Source organism: Eufriesea mexicana, unplaced genomic scaffold (assembly GCF_001483705.2).
Source record: "Eufriesea mexicana isolate 0111107269 unplaced genomic scaffold, ASM148370v2 scaffold47447484, whole genome shotgun sequence".
Taxonomy (NCBI): domain Eukaryota; kingdom Metazoa; phylum Arthropoda; class Insecta; order Hymenoptera; family Apidae; genus Eufriesea; species Eufriesea mexicana.
This window is the reverse complement of record NW_016907864.1, coordinates 1,398,858-1,421,795: the sequence shown is the minus strand read 5'-3', so window position 1 is coordinate 1,421,795 and position 22,938 is coordinate 1,398,858. Positions and strand designations below refer to the sequence as shown.

Genomic DNA, 22,938 nt, shown 5'->3' with positions numbered 1-22,938 from the left:
CAGTTAAACGAATTGCTCGATAAATTGCATCCTCTTGTAATATTTACGTAAAATATTTTTTAAACATTCTCTCGATTTCTTTATTACGCAACTGTCCTTATTTCGTTATTATTCGCGTATTTTTTATTTATTTTTTATTTTCTCGCGACAATGAGGTACTCACCGATGGCATTTCTGACGTTGTCTCTCGTGCACCCATAATGCCTCTCCAAGGGTATGGGTTCCGCTCTGCACTCCACCCATGGTCGACCCCTGAACGACGAGGCCTATTAGAAATTCACCATTATTCAATAATAATAATTTTCACTCGAATATCGCTTTACATATTGACGCAATTAATTAAGCTCGTATCGTATACTGTTGCAAAATATAATCGCATTTATGGACCAACGCAAATCGATCGTTTGTTCGTTCAACGTCTATTAAGACAACATCGATATATTCCATTAGACGCGCGATTGGCTAAAAGTTTGCTGCATAAATGAATAACAATACAGCGAAATAGCACAGTTGTTAAATCCTTTTCACGCTTCGATCGGCAGTTATAATAAATTCATTTACGATTCCGATAACGAGCAACTAGACGCATTTTCCTTCTCGTTATTTTTCCAATGTTACATCCTCGTGATTCATTTTTACGGTAGATTTAAGCCAACAGTTTTCTTCCCGGCGAACACCGTTACAAGGATATTGCGTTGACCGTGTCCATTTTGCGAATGAAAAAAGATTGATCGTGAGCAAAGCAAGGTGCACGAAAGCAAATACAGGGCAAAATGTATAGCCAATAGAAAAAAATTCCATTCGATAAATGCTTTTCGGGTGCTAGTGCTCTGGCTACCTATATAGTGCCTGTAGTAACCGCGCCTGTGAATAGATGGCGCATGAGGGTTACGCTTTCTCGCTGGTAGAATCGACCAAAGAAGTAGCTAAATGAGAAAGACGGGGAGGGTATATCATGTTTAGTTGAACCGAGAGTTGTTCCTACGTTAATTTTATCCGGAAAGGGTCTAAACTTCACGGTTTAAGGCCCAAGAATATAGACCAAAAATAAATAATATACTTATATAATTTCGGAAAAAGAATGTTATTTTCCTAAATATTAATATATATACCAATTTTACCAGGAGGTTTGGTATTTTCTACATTAAGGCTGTTTTTCAAGTAAATTCCAACTTAAACTCCCCTAACACGTGTATATCCCATAGGTGAAAGAAACTTATTCCCGTATGTACCACGTACATGTATCAGAAACATATTCCTCTAATGGAAAGTTTGAAATTAAATACGTAAACCACACGAAACACAGAAAGACAAATTACAAAAAAAGGAAAAATTAATTTGCGCATACGACGTTTCCAATTCTATGTACAATTTCACCTAACATTTACCCCTAATTAACCTACATACGACGAACGTAAAAACACCAGCATGATGAGACATATACCACTGAAAATGCACCTTGCGGAACCCACACACACCATCGTATTACACACCCTACCTAGAGTACGAGGAAAGTCAAAGGGATGTAATGGAAGACCGAACTACCGTACACTTGCTCTGGGAACCGTGGTGCATACACCGGGATAATACATTATTCGCCTACCCTTGGGGAAATCCCCGACGATCAGTCGTTGTGCATCCTTGAAGAGGCCACGCCACCCGAAGAACGTTCACCGAAACACGGTCGAGAGCGCGCGACAAGAAAGGGAAAAAAAGCGTTTCGCGTCTCCTAGTCTTCCCCTTGCTATTTTTTTTTCGTTTTTTCCTTTTTTTTTTTGCGTTTGCCACCGGAGGAACCCGGTGTAATAACGCCGGCGCGCACGTCACTTATTAATTGAGCAGAATCCAGAGATAGACTGGCCGGCACGGGTAACTTCACCACCGCGAACTTTTCACAGAGCCAGGAAGAAGGGAGGACGACACCAGAAGGTGGTGGTAGCATCTTTGCCACTTCCAGCGCGAGCCGCGAATCGCCGAAGAAGAAACAAGCGTTGGCCATCGTTGTGGGGGCGCTTAATCCGGACGTCGAATAAATCGCGGACGAACCGAATTTTTGCTGAACGGATCCTCTTTTTTCCTCCGTTTCCACTCCTTTCCTTCCTTTTTCCCCATCGAACGCATTTTCGCCATGCGATTTCGAGTCATGGTCGCCGACGAAACTCGCCGTTGGATTTGGTTTCCCTCTCGGGACCGGAAATCAGATACCGTGTACATTTTCAAATTCGCTCGTAGTATCGAAATCGAATATCGGAGCCGAGACTCGAGCCATTTTATCGATAATTTTCCCGTTCGTTCCTTGCGATCTGTTCGTCCTTTTAATCGCTCCTACAGTTGCACGATCGTGTCCTGGCGACGACCTGCCACGCGACGCGGTATCCTACGCGTAATTTCGAGAACAATTGGACAGAAGTAGTCGAGCGACGTGTGATGAAACGGATTACCGGTAAAGAGGACGACTTTCTCCGGATTAAGCTTCGCCTCCTTTAGAATCGCGGTGTTTTGAACGAGTAAAACTGCAGTTACGACGCGACGAATGCATTTTCTGACGAATTTGCGTCGCGACAGGTGAATCGAAACGATCAAATAAATTTTGCTGTACCACGTGCGTTGTACTGTTCCTCGGAAATTTCATAAATTCGCGAGAATCCGTCGATCGCGTGATTAATTGTATAGGAACGAGCGTAAATGATAATAATAGTCGTAATAATTCATAAGCTTAGTCGAAAAATGCATTTACTGGAAGCATAAAGTGAAACATCCACGTATGATATATGTAAACGATGTAAACGATGTAAATGAATGCTAAGCCGGATGAGATGAAATCTACTCCGGATAATCGGACAATCGAGGATCCTCTTGATACAATGATTAAAATAATCCACAAAAAGTAGCCTGGTTCCCTATAGCAGACTACGCGAGCGTTATTACGCAAACGTTGATCGACAGACCGGTTGTTGCTCGATTCCAGCAAGCATAATTCCTTCCGGCGTTCGTTTCACGCTATCATACGCTTTTTCAAAAGCTACCGCTTGCACGACTATTCCTTTGGACCTCTGTAGACCGAGAGCCCGTTATTGAATTCTCGAGGAGGTTTTCAGAGGCACGAAAATCGGTCTCCAGCGCTTACAGTTCTTTATAAGGATAGAAAAGTTCGCTGTACCACGCTTGTGAACATTTTTTCCCTCCTTTATGAATGCTGCAAGAACTTAACGCAATGGAGATGTATTAACCCATTTTTTATCATTAGCCCCATTTGCGAATTTAAATACTTGATAAAATAACGAGCAAAAAATTAAATCTCCCTGCTTTTCCTAATTGAAGGATCATTCTTTACAATCACTTTAATCGCACGGATAAAACCTGATACACCTTTTCAATTTAGCTCTGAGAAATCGATAACGCGCAGACCATCTGTAATTATTGAAAACGCTGTATCGCTTTTGGCAAAGTTATTTTACTTTTTATCCAGAGAGAAACGTAACTTCGTGCACTTATTTATTATTAAAACAGTGTCACGTAGCGTGCACCTCACCTCGACAGATAGTTTTCTATTTCTTCTTAATTATCCGACACGTAAGACTACATTATCTAGAAACTGGATAAAAAGCAGTTTCAAGAGTTAGAAACTTCCTATATAAAATTGCAAATTTTCCCGATACAGAAATGGTTTAAACAGTTAGAAATTGCCTACGTAAAATCGCACATCTTTAGAGATAAACGCAGAATTATTCCACGAATCGTGTCTATATTACAGCAAAATCGAACTCGAAAGGCAGCCATCTAAAGATTCGCATTTTCTCCCATTTTTCTGCTGACAAGATTCTAAATATCAACTCGCAGACGACTTTCTTGGGGCCTGTAGATCCAAGGTGTTTCCACGAGACGCGAACAGCCCTAGATACAGGTACACCAATCGATATCGTCATCTAATATCTTAATTTACGACGTCGACGTGTCGTCTCCGGGAACGGTACACATCGCCTCTCATCTTCTCCCTCGAAATTGAGACTTCAGCCCAGAAATGAATCCTACTTTTCCCCGACATCGTGCGCCAACCAACATACCCTCGACCAGGAACGATTTTTCTCGGTCCACGCAGCAGACGCAAAGTGTTCCAGCCTCGTGGATGCATTTTCAAAGATCGCGTAGCCGGATCGGCGGCGCTCGGTTCCGTTCTGCTTACAACAGAAAGATCCACGTACTCGTCCCATTCCGGTCTCCACACTCTAATACCTTCCTCATATCAACGGTTGCTAACCAGGTTAACGCGATCCAGCTCTCGATCATGCGGCCATCACGCGAACGGATTCACGGAAACGACGTGATTTTCCTCGCTAAACGATCCTTGGCCCTTTTCTTTTCTCCTTAAACGGTTGGCAATACAGCTCGAACCAAGTCCATTAACGCCGAAAATCCAAGGTAGATCCGCTGATCCGGTTGAAGAGGACTTACACCTGGTCAGCTTGAGCTTTGTTACTTGGTGAAACATACTGAGCTTAACTGAGTCGAAAATGGAGTCCTTTTGCATAGTGTTCTCTAGTTTCTTCGTTTCTCCATCTACTTTAATTCTGTTTTATCTCTGTTTACAAATAATTAACGTGACGTTGACCGTAGATGAACCGTGGCAATTATAGTAATATTACGTAAATTTATTTGATGCACATATCATAGATATTGTGCTATTAAGGGTAAATTTTATAATGAAGCGCAAGGCAATTAATTTATCACCGTTATTCTATTCCGGTGATGGTATGTGCTTCATCAAGCGGGACATATGAGGCATTATTTATCATCGATATCGACGATCGTCCGATGTTATTAAGAAAAATGGCTCGGTTTCATTCGGCGGATAAGTCGATGATGGATTATCATGGTGGAACTCTCGCAGCGCTATTTATCATCGATGATAATTTCATTTTGGAATATTCGCTTCAGGCATGCGAAAAAAATCGAAAATCTCAAGTATCATACGTATTCTTAGAGTCCAAGGGAAAGCTCCTTTTCTCATTTTCTCGACTCGCACAAAGAGGCATAAACCATGCGGTATTCTCAGATTTTACGACGTGCGTCTGGCACCAAGAATACCAAGATGTTCCAACGTTGCGAGAAAAAGAGGCAGTCGAAGAAGTCGCGCGAAGCTCCGGAGAATAAGTACCTCTGTCGCGACAATTCGTTGCTCAGCTAACTTATACGTTGCAAAAAGCATGTGAAGCTGAAATCCAATTTCAATCGTGCTCTTCCAGAATCGTTTTGTTCCTAAAAGAAAGGAGTTTACTCTTCTAGCAAGTAGATTGTTGCAAGAAACGCTCGTTAGACAAAGTTAAAAAAGAGAAACTGCATTCAATTAGTCTGACCTGGTCGTTTCGATAATGAAAAGTAGTTCGACACTCTCTTGCACAGGAAAATCGCTTATCGATATATCTTCAGGCTTGAAATTGCATCTGTGACGATTTAAAGTTCATGAAATACCATTTGTACACTCAGGGTGCATAACGTTTATTGGTTCTCTGAAATCTGTTTCAAAGTAAGGTAGTTTAAATTACATTGTAATTCAGCGTATCTTCACATCGTTGCAGCAAATATCATACATACGTTAATGTATTTCCATTAAAGGAAACTTAATATGGAAGAACATATTTTATGCGTTAAAATTGAAAGAAGCTTGAGCTCGAGGTATTAATGAGCTGACTTTTTAGTTGATAAGGAAGGCTCATTTTTTTCTAACTATTTCTTTATTCGATAAAGTATACGCAATCTTCCTCCGCCTTTGAGGTAATTTAAATATCTCATTTTCCCAAAAGGTGTTAAATTTTCTGGCAGTAAACTCATTGAAGTCGTGTCCATACGAAATATCGAAGATTAAAATTCCATCAGCCGCAGTAACCGTGTCGTACCATCGAGGATTGCCAAAGATCACGGTGCCACTGCCATCCAGGAACGAGAACTGTGTGTTTATCCTGAAACCAATTACCCACACGGTCGGAGACTTCATCCAGATGCTGAAGAAGGAAGATCGTGGTATCGATCATGCACTCGTGAGGTCCATTGGTGAGTCCCTGAGCAATACTTTATAGACGCAGCACCACGAAAGTTGACTTTATGTAAAATTGACTTACGGTACGTAAAAGGTTTTTCACTGGATGGTTCCAGACGGCGTCAGGATAGGCTCCAACAATACGATCGAATCGCTACTGGAGAACGACTTTCGACTGATAATAAATGACAAGGAGTACTTGGTCACACCGCCGTTGCATCATCAGAAGTGCACTACGGTAAGTTGTACCTGAAAAATTTATCTCGATTAAACGATTTGTAACTTTTCGAAAACTAATTCAGAAAAATATCAAAATATACTCGAATATATTTGATAACGTGAGATACAATTACCGAATAATTCTCAATTCTTTCTTTCTTATTTTTAATTTTTGGGGGGGCTGTCGAGTAGATGAAACATTTTGTAATAAAATATCGAATAGCTACGAAATGAAAATTGAAGGAAAATTAATCTAATGTCGTTTAATGTAATCTTTTCCAGGAGAATTTAGGACAGATCGAATCCCCCCATATATTTGGTGGCCAAATGTCTCTGATGATGCAGTCTCAAGAACACCAGGTCCGATTAGAAAGAGAAGTATTAGCTGAACTGGAGACCCTTAGGGTGGAACTAGAGCCCCTCGAACAGGTAAATTATCCAATATTTTACTCAGTTTTGGATCTTCAGTTTTAAAGTATGTATTTATACGTATATCTTCTGTCCACGAGCCACGCAAAATTTATTCTTACTTTTTAATAAATTCGGAATAAGAATGAATTTACGAGGCAAGTCATATGTACTAATTATTTTAATTACATTTTGCTTTTAAATTTCCCTATAAAATTCCAAGTAACTAACGGAGCAAAGCACACAGTAGTCTGTGTTTGAAAATTTAAGATAGTTTTATATTGCGACTCAATATATTATTCATTCTCGTTCATTTAAGAACCAGATACTTATAAATTACTGAAAGAAATACATTAAAATAAACTGATATACGAATACATAAACCTACCAATAACTTATAAGACTTTCTGAAAGACTTTTAATTTTACTGCAAGAACAATATTGATAAATATTCTTTTTCTATTCTTCTGTATTAGAATTAATGAGATACGTAAGAAAACCTAAACAATACGTCTTTTCCATTTATCTTCGACACCAAAAACAAAATATGTCGAGATAGGTTAAGTAGTAAGTAAGTTTATATCACGATCGAACGATCGTAAAAACTGAAAACTTCGAAGCTTTATAATTGTAATTATAATTACATTCGTTATGTCAGATTAACTCGTGGCAAAGTTGGTTCGAAAAACTTTTTAATGGCAGAGTTAGTTCGTACGATACAGCACGCTCGTAAATTATTCCATTAAACACCCCTACGATTAATGCCGACATGACACTATAATGCCACCTATAGTTTGTAACTGTAAGTATTTAACTCTCAGCTGTAAAACGGAAAAAATCGTTAATTAATTTTCACTTTCAATTTAATTCATTGACGTTATCACTTACTGCTAATTTACTATCTTTAAATTCTACTGGATATTTCGATTACCTAGAAGAACTTCAATTGTTCATTAATCATTGTTATTAATATTCAATAAATGAAAGAATTCGTTCCAAAGTAACATTACCGAACATTGATTGCCGTTCCAAGTCTTCATATCTACCTAAATATATTAAATTACTGTTTCTGAGTTGGTATACATGTATTTTTATATTCGATAAATTTCACTAGTGTACTATATCGAACGAACCATGCCTATTCTCTGTTTACCGTAATAACAGATCGAGTTAATCGATCGAAATTCGATAGCGAGCGTGAATCGATAGAAATGACGCGCACAACAGTGCCATCTAGATTAAATTGTAAAAAGAGTCTTAACGTATTATTAACGTTCCAACGCTTCGAGATACGGTATATGTGTGCACAATTATTCGGCTAAACGCATGCTCTCTTCTTTTACCGCTCGTTTTCTCCTCGAGGCGATGAATTAATTCATTCTCAACGAGTTTCTGTTTTAATTATCTTCGTATCTGCACTTACGCGATCGTATAATTAAGCCTCTATCTTTTGTTTTCTTTCTTTTACCTGGTTGTTATTTTCCTACTGTATACGCATATCATATTTGCATTTTCATAACCCTCAGAAATTCGACGTCTAAATACTAATCTTATACAAGAAGATGATGATTTTTTTCATACCCATCTGACATTTTTCAGTGCACCATAGAGATAAAGAAAAAGAATAATTAAGAAATAAATAAGAAATACTGTATTTTGTATTATGTATTTAGAATCGGAGATAAGGTTCTTAGGACGATACTTATGCTTGATTCTAGAAAGGACACACTTCCTCCATTTTGTTAAAAGAAATGCAAAACAAGAGAAATAATTTCAAACTTGAATATCTTAAAGTTTTTGAGGATTTGGCTATTTCACATTTTATTCGTCCTTTTATAAGTGGTAAATAAAAAATATAAGATAATTTCTAAAACGAACATTTTATTAAGATAACGAAATAATTTAAAAAATAAACATTTTATTAACGGTGATGATTACCGTAGTAACTGGTTGAAAGTTATTTGGTTGCTAGTTTTACTGTAGTTTCAGATCTAGATACTTTATCATAGCGGAAATCCGTAACTGTTTCTACTACCGGTATTCTGATTAATCTCGAAAATGTTATACATTGAGAACGATATTTCTTCTATTGCGCAAATTTATCAGGTAAAAAATATATATTGATTTGCATTAATAGATACTTTTTTGTTTGTTGTAGAAACTGCAAGAGTTAGAGACTACTGCACAAAGAAGGACAAACATTTTTATTTGGGTGTGTCTTGCCGTAATGTCGATTCAGTTCAGCTGCCTAGCCAGGTTAACCTGGTGGGAATACTCATGGGACATCATGGAACCGGTTACATATTTCGTTAACTACGGCACGACGATGATCTTCTTCATCTACTTCGCCTTAACGAGACAGGTTACTAGTAGCAATTCAATTTACCACATCCCGGTGACTTGATTAGAACAACGATTAATTAAATAAACCTGTTATTTGATAAAGTAAAAGCTGCAATTTTAAGGGAAAGTTACTTGATTTAAACCTTGAGACTTTATATTATTAAGGTCCATTCATTAACGATTTTTAAATATGAAATTAACATTTTTCAAATATATGCATGAACAGGAATACATGCTGCCAGACGTGATGAACAGACGACAACTCATCACGCTCCATAAGAAAGCAAGAAAAATAGGATTCGATCTGGATCATTATAACAGGTTGAAGGAACGAGTCTACGAGCTAGAAACTATCTTGAAAATTGCTCGTGGTCCCCTGTACGATTATCAGCAGCACATCGAACAGAAAAAAAGAGAAAGATCAAGTTCGAGCAGTTCAAGATCGCCGAGTTCTTCGCCTAGCCCCAGCCCTAGTCCTAGTCCTAGCCCAGAAAGAACGCTTCCTAAGAGGGGAATCTTCACACAGAAAGATGCATCGAAAAAACGGGATCCTTTGAAAAACAAAGAAACGAGGGATTGTTGATCGTGAAGACTTTAAGAGAGGAATCTCGTTGCTGGAAAATTTTAAAGAAATCCCCGACGGAAAAATATAAATTGCACTCAGGGCGATTACCGAATGACAATGTAATGTAAAGAAACAAGTAATGTAACGAGAAAGGAAACGATTAGTTTCTTGCTCTGTGCATAAGCTACAGACGCTCGAATCCTTGATGGAGTCTTCCAAGTCGTACGACGACACTCCTAATCAACGAGTATGTGTATAGTATATTTGCCCAATGCTCAATAACATTAACTGCTGTGCATTTGGAAGACGTCGAAGAAAGAAATGTATATATCACGCAGTTTTCTACATATGATTATCAGTAACTAACAGGACAGGTTCAAAAAGAATCAAAAGGGTTAGGAACTGGAATGATATTATAGACATGGGATTTCTTCGTGCAATGTTAATACATAGGATAATTCGCTAGAAATAGAACATTTAATTTTTCGTTTTACCGTTAAACTATAGACAAAAATTATTTCAGTTTAGAATGACTGCAGTACAAAAGCAATGTTTGTATATGTACTTAATTATATAGATTTTCACGAGAAATACTAAATTTAAATTTTATATTTATTTGTAACGTGTATTTGAATTCAAATGAAAATTTTGCAATGAAGGAAATAATTAAACATTTTATTTTTAGTGAATTATCCTATGTATACATATTTATACATTGACCTGTTACCTTTGTGATAAGTTGATATTTTTAGTTATAATTTACTTATTTCTCTTACAATTATTCGCACAAATACGTGATACATTTTAAGATAACTCAACGATCAATGCTCACAAACTTTAATTTAAACTGAACTTCTTCACTCGTCGCGTAAGGAGTAAACGTTTCCTATAAGTAGAGATACATTCACAGTGTTATTGATATAAATCTTATTATAACCTTCACCAACGAATGAACTTTTGTTATAATGGACATGGTATACAGTGTACTTAAATTTCATTTTAATTGATATTTCCCACTAATCATTTCAGAAAAGAAAACGATGTACTTATCTGATAATGTGCTATTAATGGATTCATATTTTTTAATCGTTTCACTTCATATAATTTTAATGCAATATTAATATCTATGTTAGCTATAGTTTTATTGAAAATTAACTTTTGCGAAGGTACCACTCCTCTTCAAAGGCTACAATTTAAGATTCTTATCGAAAAATATTTCGATCAGCGTATTGCTTGTAAGATTATTCCTTCAAAGAAATTGCTTTGTCGCCATTCATAGAGAATTTTAACATTTAATACTTGTAACAACACTTGCTTCACTAAATCTTTTATTCCTATTAAAATAGTAATAACACAATCAAAAGTTGAGGAATTTTGTGCACCAATGCAAATACAACTTCAGCATGTCTTACATTAAATTAAAAATTGTACGATTAACACTACTATTACTACTGTTACGCTTTAAAGTATCGTTCACGAAAGTATCTTACATAAAATTAACATAGATTAGTATTTCTAGAAACTCTTTAAGAAACTTTCTCTCGCTTTCCTAAAAATCCCTTATCCGTCCGCTCAAATAACACGCCACTATTTCTAATGACAATTAAATTAATATTTTGTTTCAAAGTGAAATTATCTGTTATGACACTCTTATATTAAATATTAACAATTTTTTTATTAACTCAATTTAAAATTCTATAGACTGAAGTTATGTATCTTTTGTTATAAATGATTAAAAAATTCTCAAGGTATAAAAATAACATGTTACAAAATTTTGCACTAAATATATAAACTATATTTTCATGTTCTATATTCATTATACGACAGTGTGTGTAATGTAGATGTTTACTCTACACTTTAATATGTATCTTAATAACTTCCACTAGTCAGTGACAAAATATACAGAAAGAGCGTTTAAAAACATACGGACAGTTTACTATGGCGCTAGCGAATTAGACAGCTTATCGTGCACGTAATTAAACGCAATATCAAAGCACTTCTTTCCGAGCATAGAAATTTAAAATGCATGTTTTGTTTTCTTACTTTGCTTCGATATTTTCTCCTCGTCAACAATCGCTTTAGCAAAATAATCTAGTGCCAATATTTAAATCGTCATTTCTACCATTCGCAAAAGTAATTTAACAATTTTTGTAAATTAATTACAGATCGAAAAATAAATAATAAAAAATCTACACGGTGTTTCAATAAAGTACTCAACGAAGCACCATGTATATTGAAAATAGAGCATTAAACAAATACGTGATAATTGTAATTATAATGTCGCTTCCCAGAAACGAATTTCTTGTCTCGCAAAAAGCTGTTTTTCCTGACATATTTTTATGATCTTTAAAAAAAATTTCGTATACAAGTTTTTGTAAATATATAAAAAATATGGTATACATAAATGTATATGTATGATTATTTTGTAAACGTTCTTGTTGCGCCATTCCTTCGGAGCTTACGGAAAAAACGCTTAATTCCTTGATCATTGATAAACAACGATCAACTGAACTTATATCCGTGTTTCGATGACAATGTAAATATTTACGTAAAGTTTGTTTCCATCTACGGAATAAAATTGATAAAATGAAGGAAACAAAACTGTACTTTTTCCCAATTTTCAAATAGCACTTGTCACTTAAATGTAAAATAATACATGAAAATGACTTTGTTACCTAATACATCTTTGAAAATTTTCTTTATTTTTCATCAGTAAATCTCATTTATCATTTTTTAATTTACAAAAAAGTTCTTTTCACATAAATTGTTAATGCTAATTGTTAATGATGCTATAGAATTTAAGCTATTGACGTTTTAAGTCAAATATATTAAATTCTTTAATATTTTGAGTTTAGATCTCAAATGATTGATTATCAAAGTTTGTTGAAACTTCGATTACATTTTACATGTCACCGACATAATTAATGACATATGTGTATAAAAAATATCCCCATAAATGCATAAATATTTAAAATAACCTTGAGTTGTGCTGTGATTTACGTCCATGTATCTAATTATACATAAAACAAAAATAAAGAAAAGTAAAATAAAATGGTCTAAAAAAAATATAATTTATATTTTCTTTCTGAGAACAAATATAAAGAACTATCTCATAGCGATATTTCTAATTCAATTATTCGCAAACCGCTTTTTTTCATAAAAAAAGTCATGAATAGTAGCATAACATACAATTAATTATTAATTTTTTCAATAAGACGTAATTACAATCCTTAATTATTCTTTTACAATAAACTCCTCTATTGATTGCATTATAATTCTTGATATACATTATATTTCTTCTATGATTTTTACTACATACTTCTATTAAAGAGTACCTGGTACTCTTACTAGTAACAAATGATCAGCTGGTTACAGTACATGCAACGTGTGCATAATAACTGTAACGTTTGAAGCTAAGGTAGATTTTACGTGTTTACAAAAGCGTCGAAAGTAATGGGGCGAACTATATACGCAGAGGAACGTCTTCACAATTATTTAACATCATTAGCAAAGCCAGATGAATATACGATAGGACTAATTGTGGGACAGGTTCGATTTTTGTATGTTTCAATTTCACGTCATCTTTGCTGTTTTCACTTCCTCTAACATATGTAATTATTAACATGCTTTTAGGTTATTCCAATTAGTATATTTAATACATTTTCATACAATTTTTATCGAAATTAATACCATTTGATTTAATTTATATTCTTTTTAGAATTAATGCTTTCGATAGTAAGAAGGTTAAGATATTCGTATTGTCAAAGTTTCAATGCTTTCATACTATATTTTCTAATTTGAATTATAATTAATATTACAGAGCGCTGGTCAAACAGATTATATCGTACATTTAGCAAAAACACCACCACCACTTGGTAAGAATGTGGTGGAAGAAACATTACTTAGTTCTACAACAAAATCTGAACAAAATACTACTGAAAATCACATTAAATCAGTAAAAGATATTCCTGTGAGTTGGGTTGCGGATCATGCTAAACATGTACGTTCATTTTATTTTAAATAATATATCAGTATATTATTAATGTTTTAATGATGTATTTAGTACAGCATAATCAAAACTAAAAGATCTTTAATATTATTATTTACAGGTTACCAGAATGTTGCCTGGTGGAATGCGTGTTCTTGGAACATTTATTGTTGGTCCAGAAGATATTATAAATGACAACAGTAGTGTACAAAAACTCAAATCTGTTCTTACAACAATGCATAAATATTTGTCACATAATAAGTATCTATATGGCAATAATAATGAGGAACATCTTATCCTAAGTTTAAACAGCATCACACAAAAGTATAATATATTATAATATATTTAATACCTTGAATAAATGTTTATTATTTTTTAGGTACACTTGTAAATCTATAGAAACCAATAAAAATGGAATTTTGAAGCCAGCAAATTGGAAATTTCAAACTAAAGGAACCAAATGGCACCAACTTGAAGCAGTTATAGATTTTGATCATCTATTTCTCATTGCTGCTAATAAAGACCCAGAAACCCTTAAGAAACAGTTAGAAGATATTATAAAGACAATATCAGATATCATTGAATCTTCTCTTACTGTTATTGAAGGGGAAGTTTGGTCTTCAGATGATATATTGGAAGTAATTAGCAAAAGCAAAAAGGATGAAAAATGTAAAAGTAATGAGAAAAATAATAATGACAAATCTATTCAAATTATGTTATACATTCCATGTGTAAGTATTATAAGTTTTGTTATTTTAAAACATGTTTTTAAATAAAACAGATCTCTAAACAATAAGAATATTATCAAACACGTTAAATGTCAAGTAGATATAACACAACTTATTTAACATGTTATTAGCAAGAAAAAAGTATTAGCTCAGATGTGAGAATAACACCATGTAGTGCATCCATACGTTTGATTGGTCAATTAGTAAGTAGAACTTTTGTTCATCAAAAAGCAAATGTGGGAGAAGCTAATACTGCAGTAAAGCAAGACATAATAAGATCATTAGCAAGTAGATTAGAAATGCATTGGGCTAGTTTAATTGAAGAAGAAAGTGGATTACCAGAAGGTATCTGTTTCAATGTATTAAGAATTATCAGAAATTTACGAACAGTTGTTCATTTCATTATTTTATTTCAGAAAATATAACGTTACATGAACCCCCAAGAAGAGTATTAATAGCATTACCAGAAAGCAAAGTAACATTATCAGACTACTTGTTTCCAGGTGAAGGACCTCAAGAAGCTCTTTTGTCATTGCAAGAACTTCTAGACTTACAAGTTCAGGAAAGTAATGTTCAGAAAGACATTGAACTTGAAGCTGGTAAATATTATATACTTGAATGTATTGTGATCAATTTTATATATATTATCATGCATTTTTGAAACAGATCCTACAGAATTTTATTCTCAAAATGACATGGACGTAAAAACCGTCGATATTGGTATAGATTCACCTGGGAATCATCAAATAAAACTATACATTACAGGTTTTACTATTTCAGTTTTAATTGTAATTCTTGCTATTATAATACACAAACTTTATTAATATGGAAAATTATTATAATATTGGATGCACAAAAGAATACTTTACCAAGTGAAAATAACACCAACTTTAGCATGATGATGATATATTTATGTGTACAGAAACTTCAACAGATCAGCATTGTTTGTAAATTATTGTGTAAACGTGGAAAAATAATGGAAAATAATACCGTATCAATAGTTTTATTCCAATATTTTATGTCATAATAAAATATTTTTATAAAGATATATATATAATTGATGTAAAACAAATAACTGAATAAAAATACTTTTACCTGTTACCTGTGATACTTATTTTTGCGTTCTCCGAAATATTAATTGTTACATGCATCATCGTATATTTAAAGAATTTGAAGTAGGTTTATATGATATAATATATCAATATATGTTTAACTTGTAGTATATTATCTTATCATAATAACATCTACACAATATATACACATAATATTATACACGCACAATATGTACAAAAAGAAAATACTCTCAAAATCAGTATAATGGCAATCCTTATAAGATAAAATGACAATTAGTAGAGTCGTTTCTTTTTTCATTAATTCATCATATAAATAATGTATATTTTCAGATTATATTAAATTAAATAATGACATGCAATGTCAATGCACAAGTTACTCATGAACTAGGCAGTGATATTTCTAATTTTAAAATGCATAGTACAATTCACATTGCCTTATAATAGATTGTTCAAATGCTTGCAAAACTATACTAACGTTTATGAAGTTTTCAGTATTTACAAAATTCTCTTTACACTGTACATAGCAAATTGAATGATTTAGATAATAGTTGTTTAATAACGTGGAAAATTAAGATTAAATAATACTTCATATTTTCAGTAGCTAATTTATAACAAAATAAAAAATTTCAATTTTGAAACTATAGCTTTCATAATCTTTAAGAGCCAAAAAATTTTAACTTTCTTGTTTAAATGCATATAAACATTTTCTAATAATATATTTGCCCATATTAACTATATATATTTCTTCCTCTGTATTTTCGATATTTAAAGCAAATCCTTATTTCATAAACCTTCAAATGTAGACCCTACTCCAATTAAAAATAAAATCTGTAAGACCAGTACATTGCATGACAAAAAAAAATTGGAGTTTATGTTAACAAAAAATGAATAGATATAAATTTATCTTAGCATGATTAAGTAGTACATTTTCCTTAACCCACACATCTCTTGTTTATATTTAATATTAAGAGTATCAGAATACGTTAAATTACCACATTTTTATAATTTTTTGTTTATACATAACTATTATGCTGCAAATAGAGAATATTTGTATTCACTAATTCTGTATAATGAAAAAAGAAAGATATGAATGGCTGGAATGAAATTAACAATGCTAAATGTAATGAGTGAATAGTGCAGATCAAAAAAATTTATTACACCACTACCCAACCCTTTATTAAATTAATTAAAATTTAAGTAATTTCATCACAAAGTAAATAATAATTTCATTCCTTTACTCGTACACAGATTTTGTGTGTCTACACTGTAAGTCTACACTGTATGTAATAACCATTACATTTTAAAAAAGTACATACGAGTATAATAGGAAAGAAATAAAGGTTCGACCTGCACTATTCTTTGGTAAACGTCGATGGCTTTAAAAGTCTATAATCTATCTAGATAAAAACTTAATCTATAATCTAACTAGATAAAATCTAACTAGATAAAATAGATTTAGTTATTTAAACTGCTCCCATTTTTATAAGTCCTGCTTGACTGCCTCTACCAACGCTTGCATCTTCCAACGAATCTAAGTCTAAAGCAGACTCTATCATGGTAGTGTCTTGTAACAATCTAAGTCTAGATGCAGACAAAGGTGTTGTTACAGTTACCGAAGGTATAGAGGACGTATCCAATGTGGATGAAACCACGACACTCTGACGGGAAGGCAGCGGAGCAATTTCATCGATATCAATTGGAGCTATATTAAGTGATGCTAGTGGTACTTCATTGGTAACAAGTTGACTCACGCTGTTTGTAGTACTACCTAAAAATAAATATTCAATAGTAATGAAATGTACAAAATTATTAAACATATATACATTTTCATATACTGTGTAAAAAAAAAATTAGAATTTTAATAATTGGCATTAAAATTCAATGATAAGCCATTACAAACGCTCATTAGCAACCAAAATTATATAATGCAACTCATTGCAAAAGTGCAGTATTGACTGTGTAATTTTGTTGCATAGATAAATAAAATAAATTAAAAGTAAACTGCAATAAAGAAAATATCCCAGATATGTGTCACATTGAGGTGTTTTCTATGTGTATATATATTTGATTAAAACTAGAAATCATAGTAATAAATAACTTACATGATCATTGTTGTCTAATATATAACAATTTTGATATCACATATACAAGCACAAATTTATAAAATATCCCTTACACATGAAATTGAGTGCGTACTTATTTGTACATGTATAATTATACATATATTTATGTACATATTGTATTTTCCCAGTGCCCATAATAAAAACTAATTCATTAGTCACAATCCATAAACCCTTGAATTGATATAACATTTTGAAATTAGTTTTCAAAAATGTGGAGGGTAAATATTGTGTTTAAAGTGTTTATTAACAGCTATTAATAAATATCAATTCATTCATATTAAACATACACACAATGACGGATGGAATAAAAGAAAATTAACTTACCAAAGAGTATGCTCAGAGCCCTCGATAACAGGACGTAATTTTCAAACAATAAAGAAATACAATTTATTGAATCGTGTAACATTATGACTAAACGGTAAAAACTTAAATTTATCTTATAGACTTGATGATGGTTCAGATCTATGTCAGACCAACTTTTTCTTTAATTTTGAAGATCAAGATTGTAAAATGACACGTTGAATTAAATATAACATGTTCTATTTATTTCCATTATATTATATAATGTAGAAATAATTATTCTCATAGTTTTGGAAAATTGATTATTATAAAATATTAAATGTCGTAATGAAACTAATGTTTCAGTCCTTTTCTCAGTCAGGATATATAATATCATAACAAGAATATTAATTTCTTCCTCATTTTTCTTAAAAAAAATATCTATGTGTTCAATACCAAATTGAACAGTCGAAAAATAAATAAATCTCTGTTAATAACAATCAAATTCAACTTGAATGTTTTTTATCCATAAATACCTATATCAGCTATAGTATAAGGAAACATGAACAATCATCATAATAATGATTTCTTTGTTAATATCATTAATACAATTTTGTATGTTATTACCTTGGCTAATATTTATATACATATTAAAAATTTATTTATATTATAAGCTCCTGCTAATAATACAAAGATAGAATATTAAAACATTATTTTGATTCTAACACGCTAAAAAAATCCTAACGAATATATTATAGCCGTTTAGATTCTCTTTCAATAGATGAGATAATATTATTTAGGGAAAAAAGACAAAAATTATTATAAAGAAAGAACATTAAATATCATCATTATCACTTATTGAACTCATAATAAATCTTCGATTTAAAAGATCTTCTTCAGTACTATCACTTGGACATAAAGAATTTTCCGCGTAAGAGAAAGCATTAGTCAAAGGTCCAGAACCAAATCTATTAACTGCAAGTCCTATTGCATTTTGACCAATAATTGGCATTCCTCCTGCTCCTAATATTCGTGACATTACGACAGTTGGCAAAAGATTCTTTGATATTGGATATTTTAAACCATGAACAGTGCATCTCAAATTATTATATTTAAGAGTATGTTGAGACTGAGAAATTCGTAATGGATCTTCGGAATAGCATTGTGGAAATTTTTGAAGATCTGTATAACCAGTTTTATCATCAATTTTATATCGTATAGGATCCTCAGAATATCTTTGCGGATATTTTTGAAGATCAATACCATATTTTTGATCAACGACACACTGATCATATATTAAATTGTTATCCGAACATCTATGATACTCTTCTTTACACCTATGAGAATATTTATGTAAATTCTCCTCACACCTACATGGATATTTTTGAAAATCTGGATTTCCTATTTCTGTATCATATTTTACATGTTTTATAGATTCCTGAAAACAATATTGTCGGCGATATGCCGAAGCATAAATATCATTAATATACTGACGCGGATACTTTGGAAAATCCTCAGGATAACGAGCAGTGTGCCTTAAAAGACTTAACTCACCGTTTATAGATTCTATTTGTGGCGAATGTTGACCAGAAACGAGATTGTTCATAGAACCTGTGAGGTCTGGGCTAGGATTTGTTTGAACGGTTGTACCATTAGACTGCATGAAAAAAGATTGTATATAAATAATACTGTAAATAAAATAAGAAAAAAATAATAAATATTTTAATACCTGTGGTTGCACAATTTTCACAGTACCATAGGTTTTATTATTAGTAATTACGCTGTCACCGCCAACTCTTTCCTGTTCTGCACGATATTCGGGCGTAACTATACCTCTTCGATCTATAAAAATTGTTATAGTAGAATAACATTTATAAAAATTCAAATAAAAATACTAAGAACAAAATAGATTACCAATTAAACTAGGTGGTGCTGGTCCACACAATACATAAAAACAATTTCCACATATATTTCCTTGACTATACAGATTAAAACTCTCTTGGCCTGTTTTAATGGAAAATGATCCCTTAATCTATAAAGATAATTCAAATTATTTTAAAACTGTTTGATCATATCAGTATAGGCATAATTATTAAAACTTTAATTTCTTACATCTTCATTAGTTGTCTGATTACTAGTAGTTAAATATGTGTGAAAGCCAGCAAGACCAAGAATACTCCAAACAGAGAAAAAACATATAACTGCTACCACAACACTTCCAGGAGATATTCTTACTGCTTCTAAAAATGGTCTATCATCTCTTGTAACTATAATTTAAATAAATAAAAGTTAAAACAATTTTAATCTAATTTTTCTATCTTTCATTTATCTTAATTAATATACTTACGCATTATTAAATGCGTAACAGCACATGCAATTATAAAAACACAAAGAAATGCCAAGGACACAATAAAAGCATAAAAGTATCTATAATTCCTTCTGCCAACACAATTTCCTACCCATGGGCAATGATGATCAAACCTCTCTAAAAAAAAATTACATTTTTTTTAGATTTTAATAAAGGCAAATTTTATAATATTATTGAGATACTTTACATACCTACACAATTGTCACATAAGCTACAATGTGAAGCTCTTGGCGGTCTAAATATTTTACAAGTGAAACAATATTTTAATTTTACTGGCTGCCCTTTAACTAATACCTCTTTTGTTCGAGGTGGAGGTCTATACATTTTTGAATTACCATTGTTTGGTACCTCTTTATCCAACATATGAAAAAACAAATTTTCAAATTGCAATAAGATTAATTAACTAGATTAAATATAATTTTTGTATTAATTTTATATATTAAGATATAGTGTATCATAACATTATACTTATTTCTAAAAGATATATCTTTATGTACCAATTTCTTTTTCAATATAGGCAGCTTCATCAAGTGTTGCTCTTGGAATAACTCCAGGATCGCTAAAACTTGTTCTGAACAAAGCAGACATTACAAAAATAAATAGCAAACCACCAATAACTGGTATAGCAGGTGTTATATGTACTGCTAAAAATGGACAACTAAAAAAAATACATAAAACTGTTAAAACTAAATCTTTTATATATATAATATATATGTATAATTTCTTCTTAAACATAATAATCTTACTCAAAAGCAAAAAATAATCCACTTGTTCCAGCAATGAGGCACACGGTCACATAAAACACCCCAGTTTGTGGTGCCATCATTACTCTACCATCACAGCAAAATCGATTTCTACCTGGGAAAAGTTCCCATTTTCGTGTTATATGTGGCATTTTGTGAATGTAAGCAGACTGCTTATACACTGCTCATATGTACAAGTATGTAATGCCCAATTTGTAAGAGACAATTCATTAGAACTATGTAATGGTTATTTAATGTCACCATATGAAAGCTCGAACAATCATATTTCATCTTGGCCTACTGCTCTTTTTCAATGAACTGCAACACATTTTATGAATAATTGAATTGATTCATATTTACTTTTTAATTTTATCTAAACCAAAAATTGTTTGCAGATATTTAAATTTAAAACATTCATTAGATACACTTTTACAAACATTTTTACTCCATAGGAATAAAAGATCAACCTACCATAGGTTTACAAATAGCTCTTATGTTGTTCAATTCTCGCAAAGAACTGTGATCCTTTTGTCAACGTAACCTAATTGTCTCGTTCGCTAAAAACGCGATGACACTCATATTTCATAAAAATCTGCATTCTGAGTGAATTAAACGAAATCATTTGCTTTCTTCTACATTCTACGATCAGCCATGAACTCACTTTCGAGGCAGCATCGCTACTGTCTCACGGAGGCCACCGACTTCAACACTCACTGTAGGGTCATAGCTAAAGAAAATCAGAAACGAAAATTCATTTGTAAACTAGGTCACTTCTGTGTGACATACAAACAACACTTATGCACTCTCAATATAGCCTTCAAAGCCGCGACGTACATTACGTTTTGAGAAGCCGTTGCATCGTTTTAGTCAATCGACCTTAGTTCGATGACAATAACGTATGTATTTACGGGAAAGGATTGTTGGTCGTCGTGTTTGCTCGAGATTATCTGTGCTTCCCTCTAACGGAGTATGTAGAAGCGCCACGTGATCTTGTTGCCACGTGACCCTATCATAAACCGATTTCGATTTCAAGTACAAATACTTTCATTGAAAAATCGATAATGAAAGTAAATCATAATTTTAAATAAATAAGAACATATAAAAATCATATTGTGTCTTTAAGTACTCTACGTATTATTAATAATAGTTGCATAAAAATTAAAATGTTTGAGAAATATTAGAAAACAAGTTATTTCTTTTTATAACAATACGAATTTTCAATGGAAATGGACATACATAGAAGAAATATCAATGATCACGTAAATTGTTCATTCTACACAAAGAGAAATGTAGTTCGAATACTTCGAACCATGGAATTGATTATTTAACTGTAGGAGGGTGTGCAACTTATCGTTCCTATTGCAAAATGGGTCGTCGACGCAATGCAGTACATCGTCACACATATGCACGCATACATTGAAACGAAATCTTGAAAATCGAAGAATCCCACTATGAACGCCATCTTCGGGTATGTTTAGGAACAGAGCAGCAGCGATCCTAAAATTTTACTGCATCTATAAACTAACCCTGTAATATTGTCTATAGATCTATAGATCAAACATTACAAGTTAATGAATTATTTTCGAAGAAATTTGAGCCAACATTGCTGTATTTCATTTACTTGTATTTATATCATTACAATATATAATATTAACTTGTGTATTAAAGGAAATATCATTTATTGAACAGTATAATAACATAAAGTATGATAGGTAAGCATGTTTCATTTGATAACGTATTTCTCTTTTATTATTGCTTTGGAACAAAAGCTTTATTCAAATTTAAACTTTTTATAGAAAAAGAAATCATCTTCATAAATGAAGATATATTTTTACATTCAACGAATTAAGATATAACAAAAATTGCATGCATGCTGTACGGCAGTATTTCAACCAAACTTTAAAGCTTCATCATTGTGTCGTAAAATCGTTACGCAGATTTTAAAAAATCAATATACTCATACAACGCATCGGTAAGAGCGCCAAGAAATTTTTTTGACCTTATCTATGTATTTAGCAATCAGTATATTTTTATTTGCAACAGGCATATGAATATTAATCGAATATA

The 22,938-nt window shown here is 32.4% G+C and overlaps 4 protein-coding genes across 7 annotated transcripts in view; 2 read left to right on the top strand and 2 right to left on the bottom strand.

Moving 5' to 3' along the window:
* jv (javelin) overlaps positions 1–243 on the bottom strand; it is a 32,778-nt gene extending 32,535 nt beyond the window's left edge. The window contains exon 1 of the mRNA XM_017903207.1: positions 164–243. Coding sequence (XP_017758696.1) covers positions 164–243 — 80 coding nt within the window. The remainder of the gene's footprint in view (positions 1–163) is intronic.
* A 4,584-nt stretch (positions 244–4,827) lies between these two features.
* Positions 4,828–9,989, top strand: MCU (mitochondrial calcium uniporter). Its single transcript, XM_017903102.1, has 6 exons — positions 4,828–4,962; positions 5,802–6,048; positions 6,151–6,272; positions 6,536–6,682; positions 8,820–9,023; positions 9,231–9,989. The coding sequence occupies exons 1-6, from the start codon at positions 4,828–4,830 to the stop codon at positions 9,585–9,587; spliced, it is 1,212 nt and encodes a 403-aa protein (XP_017758591.1). The 3' UTR covers positions 9,588–9,989.
* Positions 9,990–12,933: 2,944 nt separating this feature from the next.
* LOC108550951 (protein odr-4 homolog) lies at positions 12,934–15,163 on the top strand. The gene is made up of 7 exons (XM_017904953.1): positions 12,934–13,118; positions 13,390–13,569; positions 13,679–13,881; positions 13,937–14,288; positions 14,417–14,630; positions 14,702–14,884; positions 14,952–15,163. The coding sequence occupies exons 1-7, from the start codon at positions 13,023–13,025 to the stop codon at positions 15,107–15,109; spliced, it is 1,386 nt and encodes a 461-aa protein (XP_017760442.1). The 5' UTR covers positions 12,934–13,022; the 3' UTR covers positions 15,110–15,163.
* Positions 15,164–16,621: 1,458 nt separating this feature from the next.
* app (Palmitoyltransferase app) lies at positions 16,622–21,785 on the bottom strand. 4 transcript variants are annotated; one of them, XM_017903691.1, is made up of 11 exons: positions 21,343–21,785; positions 20,875–21,189; positions 20,626–20,786; positions 20,320–20,478; positions 20,108–20,245; positions 19,873–20,027; positions 19,675–19,792; positions 19,490–19,602; positions 19,315–19,417; positions 16,972–17,126; positions 16,830–16,895 (listed from the first exon to the last, which is right to left on the bottom strand). In XM_017903691.1, the coding sequence occupies exons 2-11, from the start codon at positions 21,021–21,023 to the stop codon at positions 16,890–16,892; spliced, it is 1,257 nt and encodes a 418-aa protein (XP_017759180.1). In that variant the 5' UTR covers positions 21,024–21,189; positions 21,343–21,785; the 3' UTR covers positions 16,830–16,889. The 4 variants fall into 4 exon arrangements, with proteins under 4 accessions (XP_017759267.1, XP_017759110.1, XP_017759180.1 ...); XM_017903778.1 differs by having other exon boundaries at positions 16,622–17,126; positions 18,625–19,417; XM_017903621.1 differs by having other exon boundaries at positions 16,627–17,126.
* Positions 21,786–22,938: the final 1,153 nt, after the last annotated feature.